A 22,198-nucleotide genomic window follows, 5' to 3' on the forward strand; every position below is an offset into this window, starting at 1 on the left:
CATGAAATGAAATATAGATACTTTGTATTGCTTTCAGACTTACGCAAACCCTTACATAAACTACCCATAGTGCGTGTTCTCATTAGAGTGACAGATGAGCTGGACCCTATTGCAGCTGACTTTGGAGTGAGAGAAGAAGAATACAACCAACTTTCATTTTCTTGTTCTTTTTCTTTTAATCGTAAAAAAAAAAAAAAACTCAACTTTTCTTTGTTACATACTTGTTTTAATGGATGGGGCTGATTTAAAAATGTTGATCGTTTTGAAAAAAAAAACTACTTGTAACAGGATCTTTTGAACTTGAATTCCCCGTTTCAATGCAAGTGTAACCATGTGGTTTGTAAGAGACCGTGTGTGAGTATGTAGGGAAAGCAAGGGGTTAAAAAGAGACAGCTCCAAGCATGGGTAATAGATCTTTGCATGGGGAAGGCCATCAGCGCATGGTATTTGGAGCTTTCTTGTTGCCACGGCAACTTTTTTTTTTTCTTCTTTTTTTTTTTAAAAAAAGGCCCCACATTATTCGCCGCTCCTGACTGAGACTTGACAAGCAGGGGGAGAAAACAACAATCCCTGCAGTGTGAATTAATTAATTAATTAATTAATTGTACTGGCAGCTAAATGAAAGGCCACAAGCTACATTGCTGGACATTTTTTGGGGACCAATTCTTCTTAACACTTAATGCAATTTTATAACCTTATTATACTACAGTAAAAACCGTAACATATGATTGCTTAAAATCGATAGATAGAGCAAGCTAGCTAGATAGCTAGAGATAGCTAGTTAGAGACAGACATACAGACAGACAGACAAACAATAGCTATGAATAACTCAAACACCTTCCATAAATGAATAAACTAAATGCCTCCTTTCCTAGACTGACAAAGTGTTAAGAGCCCATTCAAATTTGGTTACTAACCAAAACAGCAGCACCTCCAAGGTACATAAACAGTCTGGGATCTTGTCACGTTATAAATGATTTCACCGTGCAGTAATTAAAGACCATTTAGCATTTACGTTATGTTAGTGATGACTAACATTCTCGTAAACTCTGACACTGTGGTCACTCCAAAGTTGTGTGCCTCCATGTTTACTGATTATGCATTATTTCTTTGCATTTTCCTAAGAAAGTCCAATTTCACTTGTCATATTTTGCGATGTACTCATTCTTAGTAATAGACCAAAGAGTCCTCCTACCCGCTAACAGATGCCTGCCCCCATCTGTAGTTGAGCAAATAATGTGTGTGGTGTACTGTGTCGTCCATCTGGAGTACAGTGAACCCCCGCACATTTGTTACATTTTCTTTTGAGGACATCTGTTATTTGCTGAGAAACTTACCTATTTGCTGTTGTTTTGTTGAGACTAAAAACCTAGCTAGTTTAGAATACTATTATCTCATCATATGTGAAGTTTCTGTAAAGAAGTAAAAAAATCGACATGTGTAGAAATATGAACTCACCAGTCCAAGGGCGAAGAAGAGGACCAGGAGGACCCCGCAGGAGAGCATGGAAAGGCCCAGCAGGAGCACCAGGGGCTGGTACTGACTGATGCATGAGAACTTGCGGTAGAGCGCCTCGTTCTTCAGCTCCTGGTCATTCAACAAGTATTTCCCCTTGGTCGGCATGGCCGAGTGCGGTAAAAGATTGCTATTTAAAAAAATAAATAAAACTGTGGTCCTTGCCAACTCATGACACTCCAGTGAAGTTTATCCCTGGCATCTTGAATATTCTCCTGTCTACTTCTTCTCTGCCAGCTGCAGCTCTCTGGAGAAATAAGGAAGGCTCTTGGAGGGTCAAAGATGCACAGCAGGAAGGGCGACTGGAGGAAGGGGAGGAGATGAAAAGCAGAAGCTGACGAGGGCATCAAAAGGGGTCATTAGCACCGGGATCGGGCTAGCGATGCAGCGACAAGGTCGGCGGCTTCATGCTGCTGATGCAGTACCACCATTGCACCTGGATGGAAGAGACAGGTAAATTAGTACATATTTCACACTTAAAGCCGTATTTTACAAACTTCCTTACTGGAATAAAGTGTAATTCTACATCCCCTACAGTAGGTGGCAGTATATTTATAAGAATATAAGTAGTCAATAAAAAGGAGACTTAAAAGGGTTTTTAATGTTATAGACGTTTTATTTTGAAGGTGCGTTGCCAAATGACCTTGGTCCGTTGTGTCATTGTTCTGTGGAATTGTGGGTAAGAAGCAGGAAAACATTGAAGCAAGAGCGCATGGTACATGGTAAGAGACGTTTACAGTGTTCAGGAGCCGCACGATAATCACACTTTTATATGCATTTCATTTTGGGGTTATTTATGGCAAGTGTATTAGCATTAGCCTCAATGTTTCATTTGGAAATGAATGATAAACATGTTTATTTACACACAAGCACGGACGGGTTTGCTAGTCCTTGTTAACCACAAGGCTCACAGAAAACAGCCGCAATAATAATGGGTGATGCTGCCCAATGAGTGCCCTTTATTGGGAGCATTACACAAACAATGGAATACGCAGGAATGGAATGATGTCCTATAGGAGCGGCATGCCAACACACGTGACTTTATACGTCCCCCCCCCCGGCTGACCTGACAAAGACAAAAAGCTATAAACCCCGATGATAATATTTGACTTCTGACATGAGTATGTCATCTTCCCACCCACCAGTGGGCCTGTAATGATGTCACTCAATGGACAAAGTGAATCACTAACATGCTAATCAATAAAGCTTACGGGAAAAAACGCCACTGTTCCTGATAATACTGTGCCCCCCCCTACGCCAACATATTTACGCTACCAAACCTTTCCTTAAAACATATACTGCTAGTCTCGCAGAACATACAGCTGACTCCATCGTTATCATGGGCAGTTTTTTAAAGTAGGGAATGTTATGAAATTTAAGGTAGAGCCTTTTATTTTTAACCCTATATAAAGACTGAACCATGAAATATATGAGAGAAAAATTCAGATTCTTTGTAAATAGAGCATTTATTGGTCCTTTTGAACAAACAAAAAACGTTTCTTTTTTTTGGAAAATCAACTTCCACATATGACTTTTGATTGGTGCCATAATTTGATACATCCGGTCACAATGCTTTAAATTCTTACATTTAGAACTGTCAAAAAATATAATAAACATACATATCAAGCATATTTTTGTTCGCAAAAATCTGAAAGAATAATTTCCCATTATTAATAAGTATAGGTGTTTCAATTTTCCTATTTCAATTGGGGCGATCTTGCAAGGTCGCTGGAAAAGCCATCAGCTGGGTGATACTGCCCTCTAATGGACTGTCCATGCAATGCAAGTGTCAAATTATATACGTCAGGGTTTTAATGGGGGGGTAAATATTATACTCATGAAACTGAGTGCTTAAAATGTCTTTTGGCTTCATAGGGTTAAAGTTTTGGTAATGTTACTCTTCAAACAATTAAGAATGTTAAAAAAAAAGAAAAAAAGTGAACTAACCCGAACTGTAACCGGCTAACTATTTGTGATCGTGAACTGTGCATTTCCAGCTAGTTTAGCCTTATTTTCAGAACGCGGCAACCAGGTTGCAAGCTTACCAGAGACAAAAGGTGGACTTTGTGCCACTGTCAATAGAAAGCTCATTTCCGCCAGCTGCTCATATGTGTAAGACATGTTTGTCCTTCGCATAGCAACAGATGCTAGGTGCCATAAAAAGGGAGGGACGATCATGTAGTGGAGCACCCAAACGAGGTACGAGACTGGTATAAAAGCAGACCATGCCGATGGCAACGTAAGAAAGGAAGTCAATTTTAACACCCGACATTTTATAAAAGCAATTTTTTGTCATGTGCAAGAAATGTGACCTCTGCATTTATATAATGTAGTTACAGTGTATCCCCCCCTTTCGTTGTGTTTTCCATAAAAGGAACAGGCAAAGAAATGCTAGCTGTTTTCTTACGGCTCTGATGCAGCTAATTTTTTAGGACGACATTGTGTGAAATAGGCTTCCTGGCTCTTTAAAATGCAGGAATTATTCACCCACTGAATGTCACGTCTAATGTACTTTAAAAGTGACTGTACATGACAGCGGCGTAACTGTTTATTTGCAAATGTCACCATAAACTCCTGAAGAAACAAGACAGGCATACATATAAATATATGCGTCTTTATGGTCGCATCCATGGGAACGTTCATTTCAATGTCAGTGCTGACGTTTCAAAGACAGCTTTTTCCTATGAAATCAGTAAATGATAGTGGAGCTTTGTCCACACCTTTTGCCATCCATCAAGTCTAAAATTATACATATATTATGTTTATATCATATACATCCTTGCTCCAAAAATACAAAATAAAAAACGGAATTTTTTTACATTATCTACAAGTTAAAAATATGATAAAGAAAAAAATTCCAACACTTCGGGGTACGCTCCAACCGCCTGTTTTAGCTAAAGATATTAACAAGCTTTCTCCGACAACAACAAAAAAAAATTCAAAAATATATGAGTTACTTTCATATACTGATAAAATGTCTTTACCCATCTCGAAATGGGAGACAGACTTGTCTATAGCACCGGAATCTGACTTTTGGATTTAAGTTTGTGAAAACGCATTTAAAATGACAAAAGACACAAATTTACAACTTATCCAATATAAAATTATTCACAGAACATACATTACTCAATATATGATGAAGAAAATGGGACTCTCAGACTCCGACATTTGCCTCCAGTGTTTACAAAACACTACAGACACTTATGTTCATGCTTTATGGTTATGTACTCCGGTTTTGTATTTCTGGACTAAAGTCTTAGAAAAACTTTCCGCTATTTTGGACTGTAGGATACCTTTATCTCCAAACTTGTGTATGCTAGGTGACCTAACAACAACTGACTTACCACATAAACAATTTCAATCTACACTTGTAGCCCTTACTATCGCAAAAAAAAACAATTCTTGTTAACTGGAAAAATAAGCAAACTCTGAATATCGACCAATGGTCTAACCTCCTCATAAATCACATTTTAATGGAAAAAATATCTGCCTCAAATAAAAACCAAATATCAAAATTTATAGAAACATGGTCTACGTATATAGAATTTTTTAACCTAATTCTGGTTACTTAATTCTGCCTGTTAGCGAGAGCCACCACATCGTGATAACTTACATTGATGTTTCTGCATTTGGCAATTTATTATTATATTATATTATTAGTATGTTTTTTTTTTTTTAAATAGGTTTTAGGTGAACTAATGAATACACACACGCTCGCAGAAAAAAAAAATATATATACTATATATATATATATATATATATATATATATATATATAAATAAAATTAATAAAAAATAAAAAAGGGGAGCAATGATGACATGTCAAATCGAATGAACAATACTGAGCTCTCCATAATTTTTTTTTTTTTTTAAAAAAGTCTAAAATTATACTGTACGACCAAATGAATCGTTTGTGAGCTGCCTACTTCCCATAAACGTGTCTGAATGAGCCATCCTGAATTTCACAGGATAGTAGATATGGTAACAGTGTGGCTAATTTACAGTAGCGCGCACCCATGACTTGGTTGATAGGCTGCTTTTTTTTTTTCTAGCATCAGACTGAAAACAAATAAGCACCACCATGTCTAAGCTAAAAGGTAAGAAGACCTATTGTGTTATTACAGATAAGAGTTAGCTACTGATAAACGGCACATACTTGAATGCTAGGCTAATCCAACGATATGGGGTCGAGGTTTTCTTGTCTTTAGCAGTATGTCCATTTCATACACTGTGTGTAAAAAATGTACTTACACCAGGTTAGTCAGACAAATTTTGGCCACAGGCTTTGTAGTTATAGGTTTCCTGAGAAAATTATGAAATCATTCAAATGATGTACAATCATCGTATTATTTCATACTGCATGCTCAGGGGACTGAATCGAACGCAAGAGGCTCTTGTGGTTGTCTTTCACTCTCATCCGAGCAGGCAAGTTCTTGTACCAAGGCTAGCTTTCCTAAGAATAGCATTGTTACTTATATGCAGTAAGTATGTCTCCAATTGCATTACACAAAAAAAGAAAAAAAGAAAAAAAATCCTGTCCCCCAAAACACGAACAAAAGATGTGGAAAAAGCAAGGACAGGTGTTTTTACTGCCACAAGTCTAACGTTACCATGGCCCCACCATTCAAGAAGAAAGAACAGCCAGGGCCTATGACGTACTGACTGTGAGGGGATGAATGGGCAGTCGGGTCATTTCAAAGCTTGGCAATGGGGGACGATGGCGTCGCTGTCTTGCCGACTGGCGTCACCGTACCCTGAAAACAAAGCCGAGGAACGTCAGCAAGCACTCACTGTCGGAGACGCTGTTCCGTTAGGCGTAAAAAAAATTAAATAAATAAAAAATAAAAAGAGAGAGGGAGAGAGTAAGAGAGCGAGAGAGAGAGAATAAAAGAGACAATAAATTGTGTGTCTACTCTTTTCCCGGGTGAAACGTGAGAATTTTCTGCTTTGTGTGAACGCTATAAGAAATAGCGGCGAGTTTGTTTTGTAAGCCAAGATCCGGGCAGCTCTGTAAAATAGTGCTTTGTGCACCAGCCTCACAATTCTAAAGTTGTGGGTTTGACAGGTTTTTTTGAGGACTACTTACGGACCATGAGGTGAACTGTCTGACCACACACATGAAGATTCACGGTCGCAGATATGGGAACACGTTCATTTAATTTTGTCGATCAATAACATTTATAAGGCAATCTAGTAAGACATAAAATGGTCGTGTTTGAGAAAAGTGATTAAAAAAAAATTGTGACTTGTGATCTGTTTTTTAATTTTTGTAGAGTAGCTGGTAGGCTACTGGTCAAGGTGAAATCTCAGAAATACTTCACAATGATTTGAAACTATCACCATAGAAACAAAGGCCAATCTGTTAGTGTCTGTTGAGTGACCAGATTTTCCTTATTCAGGGATTGATAATATACCATGTGGTCAAATCTTTAGCCAAACCTCAGCTAGGGTATTTATTTACTCATTTATTTTAACTCCTTATGCAGCAAAAGCAAAATGGCCAAGCAGCTCCTATTGCTAAAAGCACATTGCTGCTTTTATAGCATCTCTTTGTGTTGGCATTCAATAAGAGACAAAGGGCGACCTCTGGAAGGGAAAGCCTAGAGACACATTTCTCAGCCTGTGCTGAGCTACCTTCAAAAGGGCTCGACACAACGTCGTTAAAAAAGGCAGACGTGAACAAATACCTCAAACCTCCTCACGTCTCTTTTAGTGCACACATGATTTAATACAGTTAGATTCTCTGGTGCTACTACGGGTGTAACCGTACACCAGAAACCACGGATGGGTACGTATGTACTTTAGTTTAAAGATGACCGTCTGGGATCCAAAAACAAAATGGAAAAACTGCTTTTCTTTTATGGAAAGTTCAACATTAACGGTTAGTTGGCGGTGGTGGGTGTCATGTCTATTTTGTTACTTACAATACTTTATATTTTCACAATTATGAAACATGGGACATTTTATCTTTTTTAGGGAAATGCAACATACAAACAGAAAGACCGGGGCCAAAACTAAAACCTGGAACCTCAGAAGCGTGAGGTCGACCAATAGTACACCATGCTTCTCAGTCGAGCCAGTTGACAGAAAATGGCTGCTTTGACCATGTGGGTTAGGTTCTAGTTTTTCGCTAATGTATTTGCATCAGCAGATGACTGATGGAAGTGCAGCAATGCAGCGGGCAGATTCGATTAAGCCCCCTGTCCTTTTACCATGTTCCTCTCCCAGCTCTCTGTACTGGTATTGAATTAGCCTCGTTGAACCACTAACAATGTTATCGCAATGCTGCATCAGTGTTGATTTCAAATGCCAGCGTGCATCATAATAATCATAATAATAATAATAATAATGACCAACATGCAAGACGGAAAACCGCGTTGATGCTTAAGTGGTTCAGCCTTTGCCTCACTCACTGCAGCCACGTGACCACTAAGTGACAGTTGTTGAGTCAACGATGGAATTATTGATTTTAGGACATAAGAGAATGGGGTCTAAGCATACCAGCCGAGAGACAAATTCGATATTGAAATAGGCCTGACTGAATTAAGTCGGGGCCATTTCCTTCTCAAATGCTGTTTGAAATTGAAAAACAATTGCACGCTCACAAAACAAACTGCGTATTATGCACCGCTTATACCGATACGCGACTTAACAAGCCAAGGACAAATGATCAAAAGGTGACAAGGGAATGACGGAAACAAAACACATTTATTTTGTTCCAGTTATTAACTCATTCACTCCCTGCCAATTTCACTGAAGCAAACCCCGTTCGCTCCCGGCTGTTTTTTGACTGATTTTACAAGGCCCACAGAATATTGTGTTCTATTGCTATAAAAACATAAAACCTACCAAAAGAAAGATTGCTGTTTGTTGTTGATGTTTTGCATTCGAATATAGCTAAGTATCATCATTATTCACAAATATGTATAGAACTGTGGGTAAATTGGCTTTTGTCAACATTGCCCTGGTTGATCTCTTTTGCTCTGCTTCCGCCTGCTGGCCGTTTTTGTAACAGCTACCATTTCCTCAACCGTTCTCTGTAGTTGAGGCTGCATCAAAGCCTTCTGTATGCTCTATAAAATAAAATAAAAACCCATAAATAACGTATAAATAAGTCTTTGGGACACTTAAACATTTAAAATAGAACGTATTTACACGTTTTTGAGAGCAAATTAGTTAAAAATGCCAAGCTCTTTTTGGCCGTGTTGAATGAGTATAGTATGAATTTGCCAGAATATATTCTTTGTAAAACTGTATGATAATAGTCATTTCTACTATTTTGGTTTCACATTTGTCTTATTCAACTGTATTTGGACAAATACTAAAAGGAAAGGGAAAATTTAAGGAGAAAACCTCTTAAGTGCTGGTGTTACAAATAGCTGTAGCTCCGGTTGCCGCCTTAACAACAGAGGCACAGAACTTGGCTGGACATCATCGTCTTCTTGCAAAATGACTCAAAAAAAATAAAAGCCTTAAGAGATGATTTTATTTCGAATGTACATGCGCATGATTCTTCATGAATAGTGTCCTTTACACCGCACAGTTGTCGAGTCTTAATGATAATAATACAAATGTCATTGCAAGGCTTGAAAACTCTTCAAGGCACTGGCGCGGCCACGTTCTCAAACATCGTTGCCACGGTGACATTCTGTCATTCTATGACTTCACAAAGTTCCTTAAGAAGGACTTCAAAGCCGACTTGCAGGCCTTTACGCAGCAGACGACCCGACCTGGTATGTCGGGAAGCAAACGCGACAAGCAGGGTGCTGCCGCCAGAGCATGCCGTTCCGCAAAAAGCTTTCCAGTCTGTGGGAAGGTGTGGTTAATATCTACAGGATGGCAATACAAGTGGCGGTCAGCGCCTTTTTCGGTACTCTGGTGAAGCAGGTTAACGGCCTGAATGACCAGCTTTGGATGGTGAACGTGAGATTGGAGCTCCAGGGCCAGAGGGTGCAGGAGCTCTCGGCCGAGCTGGAGCAAAAAGAGAAGGACAACAAGCCCCTGTGGGAGCAGGTTGAGTACCTGACCAATCAGCTCCAGGTCGAGAGGAACGACACCAAGACGGAGGGGAAATTACGGCGAGAGGAGGCGGCCAAGTGTTTGGAGGAGGAGAGGCGGCGGGCGGGAGCCCGACGGAGGCGCGAAAGGGAAGACCTCCTCAAGGATATCAAACTGTTCCACATCAAGTCCAGGGACAACCAGAAGAGGCTGGAGGAAGAGCTGGCGGCCATGGCGGTGCAACTCAACGCCAGCAAAGAACGTGGACGAGGGCTCCAGGAGACTTTGAAGAAAGAGAGGGCGTCGGTGGCCTGGGGCAAGACGCGGATTGGACCACTTCAGGACAAGACTTTGCTTCCACTTGGAAAGAAACGACCACGACACTAGTATGGAGGTGGGGGACTCGAGTAGAGCCAGATTTAAGTCGGCAATTTTGGGAACTAAATCAAACACCGCGATGACTTGTTGGATTTTTATCAAAGTAACTTGCGTGATTCTTGAAGACTTGACTCATTCCCACTTCTGACATCTTCAAATTTTCGGGCCCGTACCAACACATCACACACTGCCTTGATTAAAGAAGCTTATTTACATCATACGTACATTTAGTAAAGATGAGGCAGCGTTGCATCCTTCCTTTGCTGAAATTTTCTTGTATTGTTTACGGTGGCAATAAACGCGATTCTGATTTTGCTACCAGTCTTGTAAACTGTATTGTATGAGAGGCAGCACATCATTTCATGAATTTGACTAGTCACTAACTACAAAGACGAATAAAAAAAAAAATTTGACAACAAAATGCCACAAATCTGCTACATTTTGAGACACGTCCATATATGGTCTTCCTATGCCTTCTTTTCATTCTTCCCGAGTTCAATGAGACATTGCAAGTGGACAATACTCGCTCGGGCGGGTCACGGGTGCGATGGGTACACCCTAAACTGGTTGCCAGCCAATCGCAGGGCACAGATAGACAAACCTACGCAGACACAGGGAGAACATGCACAGGGCCGGAGCCCGGATTTGAACGCACGACTGTTGAAATGTGATGAAGACGTTGACCAGTTGGCCACCGTGAAAATCCAAAGCAACTTTAGTCTTAATAACTTGTTCTTACTTTTTCTATTTAAAAAATACCACCTCCTCATAAAAAGCAAGACTTTTGTGTCCTGTAAGATGAAGACTTCACCCAGCCCATAAGATGCAACTCTATCCACAAAAGAAAAGAAAAAAATCTGACTTCTTATAATATTGCTGCTTTTTGTCCTTGAAAATATAACTCACTTCTACAAAAAAAATCCTTGGCTCTAAATTCCAATGAAAGGCACTATATAAATCCCAGGTTGTTACAATGATGGTGATTAAAAACGGTAGTCACGACCAGTCCCAGAGCACAATTGAACATTCTGTGAATTATGATATGCTAACATAACAGCACAACTCAAGCTTGATTATACAGCAGCACTAAAAACAACCGCAGCTGTAACAAAGTGCTGTACATAAGCTCAAACATAACACACAAACAAAATAATAAATATTCTTTCCAAATTTAAATATACAACAACAAACAATGTATATCAGTCAGTGTGATAAAATAACTAATTTCCCTTGAAATACAACAGCTGAAAAAGATGACTTTATTCCTTTAAGAACACAACTAAATTACCATAAAACACTACTTTACTCTTGTTAACATTTTCTACTTTATTTTCCTAAAAAAAAAGAAAAAAAGATTATGACCTCTCCCACACCCTCCAAAAAAAAAAAAATACTTAATTGACAAACAAAAATAAAAATAACAAAATCCCACTCATAGTATCATTACATTAGGTGATTTATGATATGACATCATTACAGCTAACTATGCAAAAAATAATAATCCGGAAAGTCAGTAGTTGTGTTTCGCTTAAAGGTTAAAAGCTCAAATGTGGTGGGACAGTACTTGTGGCATGGAGGCGGTGACTGCAGCCTTGTCAGCGGTGAGTTATCATAACAAAGCGAAGCAGCGATTTATGATATCTCACTTGTTTTTTAGGACGCCGTCTCTGCAATGTTCCTCTGATGTGCTTTTTCCAGTTTGTTCCCACAAGTAAAAATGTGCTTTCACTTCCAGAGTGTGACACCAAACTGTCCTGCAGTAGTGGCTTAAGTTGTGAAAAACATCATTTGGAGAAAAAAAAAAATCTATTTTCAAAATGCATCTTTAACTCTACCTAGCAACCGGATGGTTGCAATGGTTTAGCTGGTCCAGAAATGTGGAAGGAGGCGGTAAATTGGTGAAACGTCTATATTAATTTGGGACCATTATTAAGGGAAAATATGGGGAATTTGGGAGGGGAAAAAAAGTTCACAAGATGGCCTGACATTTTGTTTGAAGTTGGGATGTGAAACATGAGGAACTTTTTGTGGAATCACTGGAATGTCTCCTTAACTCATCATTTTTAAATGGGGGGGGAAATGTGGAATTTGAGGGTAGGACTTGGCATTTGGATTACTTGAAAGTTTAAATGGTTAGAATTGTGAGTGGAAGGAATAGAATGTGAAAAAAAAGAACAAATAATATTCACACAATAAAATAAAGATTCAGCTGAGCTAGACGGCAGTGATTGACAAGGGAATTATATAATACTGTGTATGTATTACACAATATAACAAGAAAAATGACAGATGACCAATTTGCTTGCAAAACTGTGTGTGGGTGTGTGGACTCATTTGATTAAAGTAATACTTCTGATGGGGATGATGGCACAGTGCGATTACCTCAACAAATGAGTCCTAATTTTATTAAAGTCCATTTGCCCGCTATTTAAATACAATTGGGAGCCTCCATTTGTAATCACATCCATTTAATCAACATGGAACTTAAAACCCTATCATCTTTAAACGTTGCCATAAACTATGTATTGTTTTGTGTGCAAAAAGACGTTCACAATGCCCGCTAAAACAAAATGACTTTATTTCCCTCCTTCCTTTTTCAAGGTTGCTGGGGTTTTTTTTTTTTAAATAAATGGCACAAACGCATAATGGTGGTACAAGATGCTCCTAACAATATTCTGCCTTCTGATTTATTATTTATTATGAGGTGCCCATAACATACTGGCAATTGGACTCCCCCCCCCCCCCCCCCCAAAAAAAAAAGGCAAAGCCAAATCTTGCGGCTAATTTGGGACATCTCTGTGTGAAAGACTTAAGATGGAACACTAAATGAGCTTTGGACTGGCCTTTTTTCGCTCCATCACGTCCCACCACAATGGACGGCTCACGTTTAACATCTCCATAACAGATGCAGACTGCGTGTAAATTAGGTTAGCGACGAGGATTTGATAGCATGCGTGCACAGCGGATTAAATTGATGTAAATATTTTAAGAGCGGATTCTCTGCGACATACGAGCGAGATCATCTGATAGCAGCTGCTTAAATCCGACGCTAACGCAGTGGAACCCGGTCCGGTGCCCAAACGGTTCAATGCCTATTTATTTCCATTATATCCTATAGGAAAGTATTTTGACTGTTTAAAAGCAGTAGACGACTGGTAAAGCTACTTGAACAGTAAGTTACAAAACATTAAGGGGGTGGGGGGACACAGAAGTGCTCAGTGTATGGATTCAGACCTCATAGATGTCATCTGTGCAGGAGCTATGAAGTCACCAGAGCAGGCTGATCTCATTACCTCAAATGACTCCTGGGAGTTATGGCTGACTGGAGAGGGGGTGGAGCCAGAGGATTCACATATAATAGCATCCTTGTCTTCACTAAAATGGCTGATGAGGTGTGCTCCTGTACCAGCCTGAGACCTTTCGGAATATCGGCGTGCTTTCAATGGAGGTCCTGTCCAATCTTACAGCTTGTGGCAGGAATCGGGTTACGTTTTCTTTGAAAGGCCAACTTCTATGTTTTGCTGTCAAGAGCCAAGGAATGTGTAGGAAGGTGGAAGTTGTTTGGGCAGTCCAACATTAAGGAATGTCTGGAGGCCGCAGCAGCCTTCCAGTGGTTTCTGTGGCCGTGAGGAGTTTTCAGCCCGGTTGCCTGAAGCCAAGTTCAACTGCCATAGCCCAGGGTGCCCCAAACGAGCTGTTCTGAAAAGACTGTAGCCATCATAAAAAGCCTTATTCAATGGACAGGCTGTGTTTTCAGGAAAACTTTAACAAAACATTCTTCTTCACTGACATTTAAACAGTCAGCACATTAAATACGACAGCTATAGGAGTCCATCAAGTCCTGGAATTTGGCTGCTTCAAATCAAAATGGCTGACAAAGTTCCACTTAGGTCATTGGTCCTTGAGACTTTTTTGTGTGTCCGGTTATGATCGACAAGTCCACCAAATTTCATGATGATTGGTCAAACCTGTGTCGAGGACTGGATTTTTTTTTTTCCCCTAAACTTTCCCTCTGGCAAATCTTCAAAATGGTCATCACACTTTGACACCATGCTTCGGCCACATTAGATGGCTTAGGCAAAAAAATAAAAATAAAATATATATATATATCTTGGCAAGTAAGCCTCCCCCATCTCTCTGGAATATCTGCTTCAGATTTGGGCAAATTCCTGAGTAGGAATTTGTTCATGCCCTGTTATTTACAATGTGTGTGCCCCCCCCCCCCCCCAAAATCGATTCTCATAAGAATCGTGATTCTCATTTACCACAATTCAGAATCTATTTTAAATGTCCCAAAATTGATTTTATTGAAATTATTTTATACCATCTTACCTTTGTCTGTGTGTGCCTTTATTTGGAGTGCTGTTCATGTTTCCAATTGGGTCTTATTTGGGGCAAATTACCCAAATTTGCCAAAAATGGCTGCAAACCAAAATGGAGGACTTCCTGTTCAATTTAGGACATGGGTTCCTCCGTGGAATTTTTTGGTGCATCCAGTTACCATAGAACCAAATTCACGTGGCTCCAATATAAAGAGTAGGAAAAAGCATGGCGTACAGGAACTAAATCTTAACAGCGCATTTAAAGGCACATACAGTATGACATCGTACTTGAACGAACACAAACCACATTCTCGTCACTCTTTTTGTACCTTTCCAATTTCATCCGGTAGAGTTAACGAGCACAATTGACAGCCCCGAGAGCGAGATTGAAGGCAAACGGCAACAGTCGACCGCACACGCTCTTACTTCCTTGGCAACCGCGTGACTCATTTCCCCATTCATGCTGCAAGGACGGCTTGGCTGAAGAAAAAAAGAAAAAAAAACAGGAACCTGCAGCCAGTGCACTATTAGGTCCTCACACCCACATTTGGTGAAAGGGAAGCAAGAAATTCCACGTTTGCAAGGAACAGCGCAGTACACTGGAGGACAATTGGGAAACAATGAGATCTAGTTCCAACATAGAGTTCTCGGGTCAAACCGTTCCGCGTATCATGCTTGGAAAATTAGCAAAAGTATTGAGACATTTGTAAATTCCGCGTTTTACAGTATGTTTGGTGAAGGGTTCATATGTAACAGATACATAAAGTCGCACTCTGGGCTCTGTAGAAGATGCTAGACTGTCCAATCAACAAGCTCCACCCCCATTGTCATGGAAATCGGCCCATGATTTGGTAGCTAGGCTGGATGAAGTTTACACATGTAAGCAAAATCATTCATCCATTTTCTATACCACTTATCCACAATACTATCATGTCAAAGCCAACAGGTAAGCAGAGCTGCATTGTTAGCATAGATTAGCATTAGCCAACAGTATCAGCTTTGGAATGTTCTTCAAATGTTATGTCTGCCGACGTGGCCGATCCATAAACCAACTGACAAGTGTAATTATGTGGTATGGTGATGAAGTGCTGCTTTCACAAGGGAAATTTGCTGTTAGAGAACAAGTAGCCACTCGTACAATAGCAAAGGCCCAGCTCCGCGGCCATTAGGGTAACAAAAGCCGTAGACAGAAACACCCCACAATCAAGTGATTTCAACCCGAGTCTTACAAGTAGATGTCGAGTGTGCTGTAATCCTGTATTTGTTGTGTACTGAACCAAAAACCGTCATAGAAAAGTGGAAACTTTCCAAAATAGACATAAAATTTATGTATGTGTGTCCCCCCCTCGCAAAATTATACAGTTCCTATGTGTGGTGGCAAGCGACAGTCAAAACAGCCCAGGGATCGAGAAATAAGGGAGAACTATAATGACACAATTACTGTCCGTGGCGTATACGGCTCCCATGCAGATTGATGGCCCCCTTTTTACATCCACTCCAGTCTACTCAAATGAAATGTTTTGTACCAACAGAGAGGCTAATCACTCATTAAGCAGCTCAATACAATCAGCGGGCCTGTTATAAAAAAAAAAAAAAAACAACACAACACATTGGCGAATGCCATCCAAATGAGACTGAATATCATCACGTATTGGTCCATAAACTCAATCGTTACATGAACAGCATGACGCAACAGGAAAAACAGGAAAAACAAGATCTCTTTCGACGCATACTGCCTGTTAACATTTGTCAATTTATTTAATCATGGAAAAATGTGAATTGTTTAAATGTTTTCCATTCCTAAATAAAAATGCATTATTTATTATTCATTGCATTTAAAACAATTTGTGTGAAATGTTGAAAAATCTTCTCAAGTCGCATTGTCACAACAACAACATTCATTCAACTTTCAGTAGTTTAGTATTTAACTGTGTGGGGGGAAATGCATTGCAAATATTTAAATAACATATTAAACTTTTCCATTTTACAGGATCTCAGTGTGGTAACAAACTTTATTTATCAATGCATCAAAGTATGTAATGTCCGTGTGAATTGTTTTTAAATATTTTTAATTTCCATTTTTTAATTATTTAAGTTTTTCTATGTTACAGGATCTGTGGGAAATCATATTTATTTATTTTTAAACTAGACTTATTTTTGTGATTATTATTACATCTGTCAATTTAACAGGCTCACTATAAAATATTATCTAAATATTTTAATGATTAAACTATAATAGTTAAGCATTTTTTTTTCCATTTCACTTGTACAGGATCTTAGTGAATAATTTCTTTTTTTTTTTAAATTTCAAATTTCGCAGATCACTGAATTTATAATATATATATATATATATATATATATATATATATATATATATATATATATATATAGAGAATTTCTACAAAAAATGACTCCATTTATATTTTATTTTTATAGGATTACAATGGCATTTAACATTAATAAAATCTATTTTAATTACTATTCATTCACTTTTTAATTATTTATGTTTATTCTATCAAATGTTACATTTTTATGAATGTTTTGTTAATTATTCACGACATTTTTCAACAGGCTACTAAATATTTCAAAATATTTATTAATTACTAACTTCATTTTTACATTCATGCCTGTCTGAAATTGCAAGATATTTGTCACCAATTTCTTTATGATTTACTTAACTACACTTTTCAATTTTACAAGCTCTGTGTGGATTTTTTCATATATATATATATATATATATATATATATATATATATATATGAAATATAACATATTTAATTTTTTAAGTGCTCGAGGATTCCTGTATTAAAGGGGCGACCGCATGAAGGAAACAGAAAGAGAATGTGGTGGCGATGGTCCACGGTGTTGTTTCCCAGGTAAGTAAAGCTGGCCCTAAGCGCTCTCCAGAGGCCCGAGTGCAGATGAGACTCTCACCGGCATTACATAACGTCCTTGAGCCAAAGTAAGCGGAAAAATATTCCAAATGTGGCGAGCGACTAAGAGAGAGAGAGGAACAAGACACCCACACATCTGCAGCGCCTGTGCTACTCAAAACACAAAATCCACAGGAGGCCCTCGTTGGCTCATAACGAACGCTTCCGGCGCTTTTTGTACAAGCAAATAGGTGTCAGGGTTCAATACAGAACGTTGTTACCTCCACCGAGGTAGGTTATGTTTGTTGCTTGGTCTATGAAAAGGATGTTTTTCCTGAATGGTGGAGAGGTGAACATGAGACAAGGACACGTTTTGTTGCTTTTCTTCCGATAACAACCTACCGTGTTGGCATCATTATTATTTTTTTAAAGACAAAGCGATTGAACATCACTGTAAATTCAATGGTTGTCGTCACACTTTTCATCATTGCTGTGGCGGAATCACAAAAGAGCCAGAGTAGTTATCTTACTGCACAGCCAGCACTGAGAAAGCGTTCTAGATTGCAAATGGTTACATTTCCTGGCTTATGGTTATCATCACACTCCTTTTTTTTTTTTTTAAACAGGATGTTTGAGAAATCGTGTTAAGATTTTAAATTTGCATTTGTCACTATTTTTTTTAAATTATGTTTCTTATTTTATAGCATTTTATTAAAAGGCTTTTATTTTTTTTAATATTTTTTTTTCAGATCATTTATGTATGAATTTTTATCACCATGTGCTAATTATATATTTTCAATAAATTTGTCATTCAAAGAGTTCCCCTTTTTTTTTTTTAAAGGATAGTATGTTTGAGGAATTTTATTAAGATTTTAAATTTGCATTTGTCTCTATTTTTTTTTAAAACTGTTTCTTATTTTATAGCATTTTATTAAAATACTTTTATTTTTCATTTTTCAGATCATTCATGTATGAATTTTTATCACCATGTGCTAATTATATATTTTCAATAAATTTGTCATTCAAAGAGTTCCCTTTTTTTAAGGATAGTATGTTTGAGGAATTGTATTAAGATTTTAAATTTGCATTTGTCTCTATTTTTTTTAAACTGTTTCTTATTTTATAGCATTTTATTAAAATACTTTTATTGTTGATTTTTCAGATCATTCATGTATGAATTTTTATCACCATGTGCTAATTATATATTTTCAATAAATTTGTCATTCAAAGTGTTCCTTTTTTTTTTTAAGGATAGGATGTTTGAGAAATTGTATTAAGATTTAAAATTTGCATTTGTCACCATTTTTTTTTAAAAAATTATGTTTCTTATTTTATAGCATTTTATTAAAATACTTTTATTGTTGATTTTTCAGATCATTCATGTATGAATTTTTATCACCATGTGCTAATTATATATTTTCAATAAATTTGTCATTCAAAGTGTTCCTTTTTTTTTTTTAAGGATAGGATGTTTGAGAAATTGTATTAAGATTTAAAATTTGCATTTGTCACCATTTTTTTTTAAAAATTATGTTTCTTATTTTATAGCATTTTATTAAAATACTTTTATTGTTGATTTTTCAGATCATTCATGTATGAATTTTCATCACCATGTGCTAATTATATAATTTCAATAAATTTGTCATTCAAAGTGTTCCATTTTACAGGACCTTTGTGTGAAATTGTATTGTAACACAAAAAAAAGAAGCAATTATTTAATCTCTTAATTAATCTCTTCAACATGTCCTGATGAATAAAGATAATTCCGTTTCAAAATGTTCATCTTCAGATTGCTCAATTTGGTTGTGAATAGGGAAATGTGGAAATAGGGATGCTGCTCAGTGCACGGACATGTCTATTCTGGCGAGATACGGGGCCGTAGACCAACCCCAAAATTCTGAAAAATTGAAAATGATTTGCCTTATCATCTTTAACAGAACCTTGTGATGTAGCAGTTGTTCCAAAATAACTAGAATAGATCATTATTACATGCATTTGCTTTAGCGTGTTTAATTAATTAAATTTGACGGATTTCAATGCGGCTCTTCGATTTTTCTGTATGTGGTCCTCGCAAGGAGTCGTCCATAGGTGTGAATGGTTGTTGCACTGTATGTGCTCTGCGATTGGCTGGCCACCAGTTCAGGGTGTACCCCGCCTACTGCCCGAAGCCAGCTGGGATAGGCTCCAGCACCCCCGCGACCCTAGTGAGGAAAAGCGGCCAAGAAAATGGATGGATGGAGATCATTATTACATGCATTTGCTTTAGCGTGTTTAATTAATTAAATTTGACGGATTTCAATGCGGCTCTTCGATTTTTCTGTATGTGGTCCTCGCAAGGAGTCGTCCATAGGGTGTGAATGGTTGTTGCACTGTATGTGCTCTGCGATTGGCTGGCCACCAGTTCAGGGTCATTCAAGTCGCCCAAAGTCAGCTGGGATGGGCTCCAGCTCATCTGCGACACTAGTGAGGAATCAAGAAAATGGATGGAGCTACTTTTTCCTCTATTTATTTTTTGAATTTGTCTGTATGTATATACTGCTCCAATCCCACAATGGCGGCACAGTGCATTCAAAGCTATTAATGGCGGATGGACAGAAAGCCGCATGCATCTTCTAAAATCAGCCGTTTGCCGGTGTGCTGCTATCAAGTGCCACTAGGAAAGCCTCTTCACTCTCCGCAAGGCTGTTGCTATTCCACTTTCCCTGGGAGACCTCTCCCGCGCCCACTGTGTCATTATTACCTAATCTGCCTTCAGATGCACTAAAGGCCGGGCCACGGAATGTGTTTGAGTGGAGGCACGCACTCAAAACAAATCAATTATTTACAAAACACAAAACATACCTTTTCTTCAATTGTAGAGGGTACAATGTTTTTTTCTTTCTGATGACACCACTGATTGAAGAGCACTCGTGATGGCAGAAATGAAAACTTTGGCAATAACCATAGGCTTACTAGAATAGCCGAAATTTATCTATGGTGCATATCAAACAGTGGCAGGTTTGTGCCGACTCCAATTTAACATGAAATTGAATATTATTGGTTAATTCTGAATACTGTACAGTCAAACCCCCAGTTATAAGAGGGTGTGCACACTTATGCAACCACATTCTTAGTTGCTTATTTCTTCCCTTACTACTTAGTATATTTCTATTTTCAAATTGAGTTGCACAGGTTATAGTTCACATTACTGGTGGGAAAAGTTTTGAAATCATTTATCTTCCTCTTATTTTTTTATAGCACGAAAAAAAATGGCATTTGAACAGGGGTGTGTAGACTTTTTATACCCACTAGTGCCCTGCTATGAAATGCCATTTTATCATTTATTCGATATCCCTGATATACAGCTTCAGGTCCATGATTGTGTCCTCAGAAGACAACTGTGTAATTGTCTTTTTACACCACTAGTGCTGATTTTGACCTACTAGTATGCTATTAAAACTAACCAGTAAACTACTGTGCTTCACTAGTAGAACGATTGTCTTCATGCTAGCATTACTTTTCACTTCAGTGTCACGTTTACGCAGTAAACTAATATGCCACACTAGTAAAACGACAAAGGTGCCCTAGTAGAAGGACTGTCTTACTAGTAATGTTTTTTTTTTGCCATCCCAGTTATTACATCGTTGCATGTATTGCAGATGAGAGGATGTGAAAGCGAAGAGGTGAAATCATGTGCTTGCGCAGAGGTGTTTGGCAACCAACATGTTATCGCAGCACAAATCGTGTGAGCGAATGAGGAAGGAAGGAAGCAGTTCAAACTGCACCATCTTTACATACTCTCACCGGACACAACATTAGGCACACCTGCACAAGCTAAAAACTAGATAATGGAGCACGGCAGCAAAGTGGAGACTGTGGAGTGTAGCACTACAAGGGGGAAGATAGCGTGTAGGGTTTTTTTCCTCCATCATTTTTAGCTGTGTATTCTCAGAATCTAGTTCTTCCATAGGCAGCAAGAACCTGGACTGCTGCAGCAAAGTGGAGACTGTGGAGTACGATAAAGCAGCTAACGTTAAGAGTGTATTTATTTTTTGCACAAATGCAACAGTGTCACTGAAGTGCTCAAGAGGAGACTGGGGGCAGCAAGAAAACGGACCTTTGCGGCAAAGTGGAGACTATGGAGTTTAATATTGCAGCATACAGCGCTTACGTTACTGTGCGTGTTTCTTTTTGTCATTTCCAGCAGTGAATCATCAAATGTTTCCATGATGCTGCAATTGTATTCAAGGAGACTGAGGGCAGCGAGAAACAGGAGCCATGCTTTCTCAAATGTTTCAAAAATGAAGTTTAAAATAAAAACAAAAAAAATCAAGTTGCTGCATCTCCCCAACTAGGAAACAACAATCAGTCAAACCAGCCAGCACCTGTCAGAAAAGTACAGAGAGTGACAAACCACAAAGGGCGTCAATCAAGTAGAAATTCCCTTTTAAGTCTTTAAATTGACACCGCAGAATATCGTCGCTTTTGTTGTCGGTAAAATAGAAGACAAAGCCTTTAAAAGTTCATCTTTCGCAATGAATTCACTTTAAATTGGCGAAAGTGCCGTTTACACGCCAAGTCGGCGTAAATGAGCTCAAACTTGACGTAAAGACAAGATAAAAGATGACAACAAAAGACGAAAGACGTAAGAAGGTGTCATTCAACGCAGAACGCATAAAAAAAAATGTTTTCTTTTAAGAGTTTGGGGTCCCTACCTTCTTTTCCACAGTCACCAACGCGTCCCGTCGCCAGCGAATGCTGCTGAAAAGACCGCGGAAGGTTGTGCCATCGTCGGCGTAGAGAGTAGCGAGTGTACGGTGTCCTCCTCCGGATGTGTGCACGAGTATTTGTGCGTGTGTGAATGACAGAAGCTCCCCTGGCAGGACTTACGAACGCGCGCTGCTTCTTTGAGAGTCCTAAGACCCGCCCCCTCGCGCCTGTCTGTCAAATACGACTACGCCCACTCCAAAAACAAAACACTTGCAAATGAAGAAAACGGCCATTTTATGTGTCAGTTTAACACCTTATTTTACCAGTCGTTTAAATTTTAAACTGTTCAGCTCATTTACAAGAGTCAGCAGTCCCATTCAAAATTTCCGCGGGAATTTTTCTAGTTTATTTCATTAGCCTTTTT

The 22,198-nt window shown here is 38.6% G+C and overlaps 1 protein-coding gene across 2 annotated transcripts in view; it reads right to left on the reverse strand.

The window, feature by feature from the left end:
- Positions 1-21,945, reverse strand: part of adcy7 (adenylate cyclase 7) — a 54,160-nt gene extending 32,215 nt beyond the window's left edge. For both annotated transcript variants that reach the window (XM_077562904.1, XM_077562903.1), the window contains exons 1-2: positions 21,780-21,945; positions 1,459-1,951 (exon numbers count right to left, since the gene is read on the reverse strand). In XM_077562904.1, coding sequence (XP_077419030.1) covers positions 1,459-1,623 — 165 coding nt within the window. In that variant the 5' untranslated portion in view covers positions 1,624-1,951; positions 21,780-21,945. The remainder of the gene's footprint in view (positions 1-1,458; positions 1,952-21,779) is intronic.
- Between the last annotated feature and the right edge of the window lie 253 nt (positions 21,946-22,198).

This window comes from Vanacampus margaritifer, chromosome 4 (genome assembly GCF_051991255.1).
Source record: "Vanacampus margaritifer isolate UIUO_Vmar chromosome 4, RoL_Vmar_1.0, whole genome shotgun sequence".
Classification (NCBI taxonomy): domain Eukaryota; kingdom Metazoa; phylum Chordata; class Actinopteri; order Syngnathiformes; family Syngnathidae; genus Vanacampus; species Vanacampus margaritifer.